At 38.5% G+C, this 7,500-nt stretch overlaps 1 protein-coding gene across 1 annotated transcript in view; it reads left to right on the top strand.

Annotated features, from left to right (window-relative positions):
* LOC138036410 (uncharacterized) overlaps positions 1-3,523 on the top strand; it is a 12,039-nt gene extending 8,516 nt beyond the window's left edge. Inside the window, exons 13-17 of the mRNA XM_068882711.1 lie at positions 55-150; positions 555-639; positions 1,547-1,652; positions 2,500-2,580; positions 3,101-3,523. Of these exons, the coding sequence (XP_068738812.1) occupies positions 55-150; positions 555-639; positions 1,547-1,652; positions 2,500-2,580; positions 3,101-3,232 (500 nt within the window). The 3' untranslated portion in view covers positions 3,233-3,523. The remainder of the gene's footprint in view (positions 1-54; positions 151-554; positions 640-1,546; positions 1,653-2,499; positions 2,581-3,100) is intronic.
* Positions 3,524-7,500: the final 3,977 nt, after the last annotated feature.

Here is a 7,500-nt window from a genome sequence, read left to right as displayed (position 1 = left end):
CTCAATTATACACTATTTGCAAAATGTAAATTTTACTTACTCTCTTACTTTCAGTTTTTCACACGCATGGTGGGGATCAGAGGAGGGATCGCCTCTTGTTTCTCACACCATCTACTGGCAGGAATGCCACCTTATTAGGTGAAATTGCAGGTACATGTATTGCCAAAACTGTATTACAGTGGAGGGACCACTTTTGACTTGTTAACCCACTGACGCCTCAAGCATCCTAGAACACCCCAGTTGACGAGCAAAATTGACAAATATGTGCCAACCAGAGATCTACATGTACTGGCTGTTGAAACAAAAGTTAGATTTTGTTCTGTGGCACTGGGCAAATTTTAAATTTGAAAAGAATTGCCAGGAGTCAATGGGCTAAACTGTAATTAAAAGGAAATTGGAAATTTTAAACACATTCTATTCAGGTCTGTGATATTTTTTGCACGATATTGTCTATTTTTCTAGAATGTGATATTACAATATTTCTTTATAAAAACACACTATTGAGGTCTGGAATGTGATATTTTTATACCCATCAATAACCTCTATACTTACAGATACAGAAACAGATACTTGTGATGCTGTTTTACAAAATATCATGGCGAGGGCCTCTCTTCGCATTACTGATGAGCATCAACAAAGGTACACACATTATCTCACAAGAAAATTATCAAATTAATCTGGCATTATTGGTACTTAATTTTGTTAGTTAATGAAGTAAAGTACAAAGTATCCAAGAGCATTGCAACAACATTAGAAAATCAGACTGGAGAAATACATTGTGAAACCCAAAAGTATTTTAGTAATATTCAAGACTTACAATTTGCCATGAAGATCAAAATCAGCACATATTTGTTTGAAACAAGAGGCTATACGTTGGAGTGAATTATAGTCAATTTTCTTTAAAGTTCACAGAATTTCTGATCAGTGATCTTCACGATATCCAGGTAGAAGTCTTAAGTCCAAGTCCCATGACCCACCCATATATATGGTTACCTGCGATAGTCACAAAGTTGTTCATATTAAGACTGTTGTTCATGGCATTGATCACAATCAAAACCATTAAACAGATGTGTTGGGTGCTGGTGGAAATCATGTTATTAGCCCAGTAAGATGTGCTACCCATCCCCTCTGTCCAAATTTGGAGATCTTCTAACAAAGTAATTATACACTGCTATACGTGTGTTTCCCTGCAAACTGGAATGGGACATTTACTTTCACTAGCCATTCAACATCCTCATCAACCTAAAAAGAAGTACAGTGTACATGCAATAAGTGAAAGGTGACCCCTTCTACGTCACAGCCGATAACCATCCAAATTGTCCTGCTGTCATTTAAGGTTGACAAACCATAACCATTGAGAGGCAAATGCATTTTGTTGTGATCATACCCTTGTTTCAGTATGGATATGTATCACTTCTCTTAATCAGTAAATTATAGCCTGTGCAGTCTAGAGCAATGCAAGCGCAGTGCAAGTGCGGTGATATAATTATGCTGTTCATATTTGGGTAATATTCACAAAATTGTTTGTAATGGTCTTTGTATGCAGAGAACAATATGTTAAGTGGAGGAAAGAGAGGAAAGAGCAGGAGGAAGAGCTATCTGCATTACAAAAAAAACACAAAAGGGAAAAGCAAGAATGCAAGGAGAGCGAGGTTAGCTTCAGCAAAACAAAAAACATTTCACAAACTTACAACCTAAACCATTAATGACATTCCAAGTGCTATATTTACTACCTCATCTACATGTAAGTGCAACACCATGCTCAGATCTCATCATACAGCAAAGCTTTAAATTTTGAAGGTTGTTTTTTGCTTTTAGTGTATCAACATTTGGCAACTTCTGAATTACAGTATAACACTCAGAATATCTGACCGTACTAATGACATTGAAAGAAATACTTGTCACAATTGACAACAAACCACATTAAGTTATTGCATTTGCATTGTGAATGTCACACAAAAGAAGCACTTGGGAAGTGAGGTAACCAATGAATTACTTAAATAGTCTTTTATAAGACAATAGTTAAGATAAACTAAACATGAATGGAACCACCAAGAAAGGAGATGGCTGATTCATGGATATTGGAGAACAAAAAGTCAGTTTTGACTTCAGGAATGAAAAGACGTTTTAGACTTGCCCAAACAAGTTACAACAATAATCATAACAAACTCAATTCGCAATTGACCCAGATGCTCTCTGTTCATACCCTACATGAGCAACAATTTTCCTGTTAGGAGCATGAAAGCTTCTCAACAATATTTATCAAGGACAAGCATCTACTTTCACCTTTCTGACTGTAATCTTGGATAACCTCCTGGCCTCACCACTGCCCAATTAAATGCATGTTGCAGGTCTGCATTGCAGAGATCTTTCTTTTACATGGGGTTATATTAATAATAATATTAATTTTAATATTATTGACACCCACATTCATTCAGTCATTCATTGGTTTAATCATACTTTCTAAACCCCTTTATATTTTTTACCCTGCTCTACCAGAAACCCAAAGTCACTGCAAGTGAAAAAGACGAAACGGTGAAATGTTATCCATGTGATGACCATGATGCCACTGTTCACAAAGTATGCCCCATAACATTTGATAATAATTATAAATTTCCACAAGGTCGCAATAGTAGCAAGAATGATAAATACTGTAGGAAACGGACAACTTTTTTGAAAGACAGGTTTCGGCATGCTTATGCCATCATCAGTTTAATGAGTTCCTAAGTGTGACAAGACATTATAAGGTTGAAAGAGTGAAGTGATCTACACACTTCAAATTCTGGACAGTTTGAGCAATAATTAATACTTATTGTCTCGTATTAGACACCTGATAAATTCAGGTGGCTCCAAAGGGGTTTGAAAGCAGGACTTTTGGGATGCCAGTGCAATACTCTGACTACCAACTCAGTTGGAAGAAGGTCAATTTTTTGGCTCATGTGTTCCAGTGAAAGGACTTGATCAAAGAAATTAGTGTATGAAAGGTTGTTATAAGGTTGTTAGCTGAGAAAGAACTCTTAAACATTGAAAGAATTTACGAAATTTAAGCACAACATTTTTATAAGAAGAAATCTTACAACTCTTACTTTTTACTGATTAGATAAGAGAGGATAGAGAAAAACGGGTGTCACCAGAACCCGAGGAAGGCACTACAATAATACTTCGTTTTAAGGACCAGAAGCTTTCTCGAAAGTTTGCGAAAAATGCAATGTTCCAGGTACATACATTTTGAACATACATGTATTTGGAATTAAAAATGTGAAAACCATCGATATTGCTGGCTGATCAATGATTATTGTCAATGATTATTATTAATTAATATACAATGTATCATAGATTTAGCCAAGCCTAAAGGCAGAGTTCCTTGTTACAGTACCAATTGTAACTGGCCATACTTTAACAACAAATTTAAGGCCCGTTTTAAGCATTGCATTTTACATGTGCCAAATCTAATGCAAAAAAGGAAAATCTATTGTTTTTGATCATGTGTATTAGATTCGGCACATGTAAAATGAGACTTTTAATACGGGGCGTAAGGTATAAAAAATTTTGAATTTTTTTGGGTTTAGCCTTGCGAAAAAAACCAAACAAGACATTCTAAAAAAGTACTTTCGATTCTGCTCTTCTGTCATAAGTCATCCAGGCACCATCCACCCATTCAAAACTTATTAAGCTTAGAAGATATACCAAATTACAACTTAAGCAAAAAGCAGCTCTAAACAAATTAAACATTTAATATAAAAACACTCAGCTTTTGCAGTATAAAAAATATATCACGATTTTCAAAACACAGGGGAGGTAATAAATAAACACATAATTATTAAGTTAACAGTTCACTAGTTACCAGTTAGTGCACACTTATAAACTAAGTTATTTAACCCATTCAGGACACCCCCAGTTGTCAAGTAAATTTTGCTAAGTCCTACTCCAAGGTTTCAATGGACTCACCATTCACATTAGTGTTGTTCTTGTATGGTTTACCAGCTACTTGCTTACATGAAAATAAACAACAACAGTCTTTTCTCTCTTCATAATATCTAGGAAGTACACGACTGGGCAGGTGCTATGAGTACGATGCCACTTCACTTCACCTTACAAAGGAGAAGTGAAGTGGTGTTACACGAGCATCACATAAAGAGACAAGAGTTCCTCGATATCTATGAGAGGGTAAGTAGCTTCTTCCGCTGTGTGTTAGGGTGCAAAAAGCTGGGAAATTTGTTTGTTACATGTTACATGTTACATCCAGCTGAACAAAATATTAAGGAACAGGATACACTTTTATCTAGTCGAGTCTCTAAGATGCTCCTTTTGCAGACTGGTGCTTTGATAATCAAAAAGAAATCTAGAAGTTTATTATGGTCTAGTTCTTGCAAGCAATCCTGTAGAGTCACCACATGTGAATTAATTCCATTTTTGTCAAAATTGTGAATTATTAGGAAGAGAATGAGGTCAAGAGACTACTAAACTCCCAGGTAGGGAAAATTTCGCAAATAGTGTGTTTTTAAAAAAGAAAAATTAATTATAACTAAGGAAAGAAAATTGGTTTTCTAAAGGTATACTCTACTATGCAAAAACACTTGTATTGTATCTAACTGACCAGGGACGAGACTCTTTGAGTGCATCGATACTTGAGAAAGACTGGTCGAATTGTGCCGACCAGGGATGAGACTCTGAGAGTATCGATACTTGGGGAAGACTGGTTCAGTTTTGTCAAAGCAGGGACGAGGCTCTTCAAGTACATCGATACTTGACAAAGACTGACCAACGCGTAGTTGAACCAGGGACGAGAGTGTCGCTACTTGGGGCAGAATGGTTCAGTTTGAGTAAACAGGGACGAGGCTCTTCAAGAGCATCGATACTTGGGACAAACTCCTGATCGTGTTAAATAACAGGGATGAGACTCTCTAAGAGTATCGATACTTGGGGCACACTGTTCAGTTTTGTCTAACCAGGGACGAGGCTCTTCCCGGCATCGATACTTGGGACAGACTGGCTGAATTGGTTTAATAACCAGGGACGAGACTCTTTGAGAGTATCGATACTTGGAGAAGAATGGTTCGGTTTTGTCTAACCAGGGACGAGGCTCTTCCAGAGCATCGATACTTGGGACAGACTGGCTGAATCGTGTTATGAGCCAGGGACGAGACTCTTTGAGAGTATCGATACTTGGAGCAGAATGGTTCAGTTTTGTCTAACCAGGGACGAGGCTCTTCCAGAGCATCGATACTTGGGACAGACGGGCTGAATCGTGTTTATTAGCCAGGGACGAGACTCTTTAGAGTATCGATACTTGGTGGAGAATGGTTCAGTTTTGTCTAACCAGGGACGAGGCTCTTCCAGAGCATCGATACTTGGGACAGACGGGCTGAATCGTGTTTATTAGCCAGGGGACGAGACTCTTTTAGAGTATCGATACTTGGAGAAGAATGGTTCAGTTTTGTCTAACCAGGGACGAGCTCTTCCAGAGCATCGATACTTGGGACAGACTGGCTGAATCGTCTTTATTAGCCAGGACGAGACTCTTTTAGAGTATCGATACTTGGAGAAGACTGGTTCAGTTTTGTCTAACCAGGGACGAGGCTCTTCCAGAGCATCGATAATTGGGACAGACTGGGCTGAATTCTTTATTAGCCAGGGACGAGACTCTTTTAGAGTATCGATACTTGGAGAAGAATGGTTCAGTTTTGTCTAACAGGGGACGAGGCTCTTCCAGAGCATCGATACTTGGGACAGACTGGCTGAATTGTCTTTATTAGCCAGGGACGAGACTCTTTTAGAGTATCGATACTTGAGAAGAATGGTTCAGTTTTGTCTAACCAGGGACGAGGCTCTTCCAGAGCATCGATACTTGGGACAGACTGGATGAGTCGTGTTTAATAGCAAGGGAAGAGACTCTGAAAGAGTATCGATACTTGGGGAAGAATGGTTCAGTTTTGTCTAACCAAGGACGACGCTCTTCCAGCACATCGATACTTGGGACAGACGGGCCGAATCGTGTTTATTAGCCAGGGACGAGACTCTTTTAGAGTATCGATACTGGAGAAGAATGGTTCAGTTTTGTCTAACCAGGGACGAGGCTCTTCCAGAGCATCGATACTTGGGACAGACTGGCTGAATCGTCTTTATTAGCCAGGGACGAGACTCTTTTAGAGTATCGATACTTGGAGAAGAATGGTTCAGTTTTGTCTAACCAGGGACGAGGCTGTTCCTGAGCATCGATACTTGGGACAGACTGGCTTAATTGTGTCTAACCAGGGACGAGATTCTTTGAGAGTATCAATACTTGGGGCGTCCGTACTGCCACACTAATATATAACAAGGGATGAGGTTCATCCAGAGCTTCGACACAGACAGACTGTCTCTAATGAGGTATGATCAGTGATAAGCGTCACTGATTTCTTTTAAGGTTTCCGTGCCATATGTCTCTGTCACTGTGCTTGGATATAATAAATTATTATAGTAGGAATATGAATTTATAAGAAAAATTGAACTGTGTTGTGCTTCCTCAACAAAACAAATCAAGAGGTTTTAACCCATATTTTTTAGAAAATTTTCAGGGAATAGTGCTACACAAAAGATACATGGGCAACTTGATTCTTAATGAGGCCCGAACTGTACTGAGTCTTCATCCTTCATGTAGCAAGTTGCACATGGATCCTTTGAACAGCACTCTCCCCTCCCTACCTTTCTTTACAGGTCTCATTCAAGGGTAATCTGCCATGTGACGTCCATGGAAATATTGGAAACAACTGCTGATGGTAAGGAAACTAAATTATCAGCTACCTTCAGATTGACTCAGTGAAGATTGTGAAGACAAGACAAAATTCTCAGATGTAACAGTAAAGGGCATCTTATGACCTAGACAGATTTAACAAAAAACTGTGTATCAATAAAAGTTCTTTCTCCATCTTTCTTGCTCATATGAAGCTAGTCATTATGTGTCTGCTAGTTTTGGTAAGCCTTCAAATTATACAGTAACTTGTAATCTTCTTTTTCGGAGGCCTCAGAATCTGAACTAGAAACGAGACTGAAGTCCATTCAAGGCCATTAAAGAATGTAACTGCTCTTAACAAATGTCAGCTGAATAACAGCTGTTTTCAAATAAGACGTCTTTTGCTTTTGTTCTTGTCTGCTTTCTGCTTTTGGCTTGTTTGCCCTCTTGCTGATGTCCGGGCTGTAGTTCACTAATGCCAGTCTTCCCCTTTCACCCCACTTGTGGGGCAGAAAAAATCCAGTTTCAACCAAAAACACAACTCTTCTGCAATTTTGCTGAGCATGACACAACACTTCACCTGGAAAAAGAAAGGTTCTGGGTTAGGGGGGTTATGGGCACTTTAAGGATGGTGCCTACTAATTCAAAGGGATTTTTGCCATGATTTACGATTATGCAGGAAATGTAGATCTTAACAAGTGTTAGTGAATCCAAGAAGAAAAATTGGGGGTAACCACGCTTTTTTTCAAATAAATTATTCATGAACAATATTTGTAAAATGCTCTAAA

This window comes from Montipora capricornis, unplaced genomic scaffold (assembly GCF_036669925.1).
Source record: "Montipora capricornis isolate CH-2021 unplaced genomic scaffold, ASM3666992v2 scaffold_484, whole genome shotgun sequence".
Taxonomy (NCBI): domain Eukaryota; kingdom Metazoa; phylum Cnidaria; class Anthozoa; order Scleractinia; family Acroporidae; genus Montipora; species Montipora capricornis.
The sequence above is the reverse complement of the archived record's forward strand: the minus strand, read 5'-3'. Positions and strand labels throughout refer to the sequence as shown.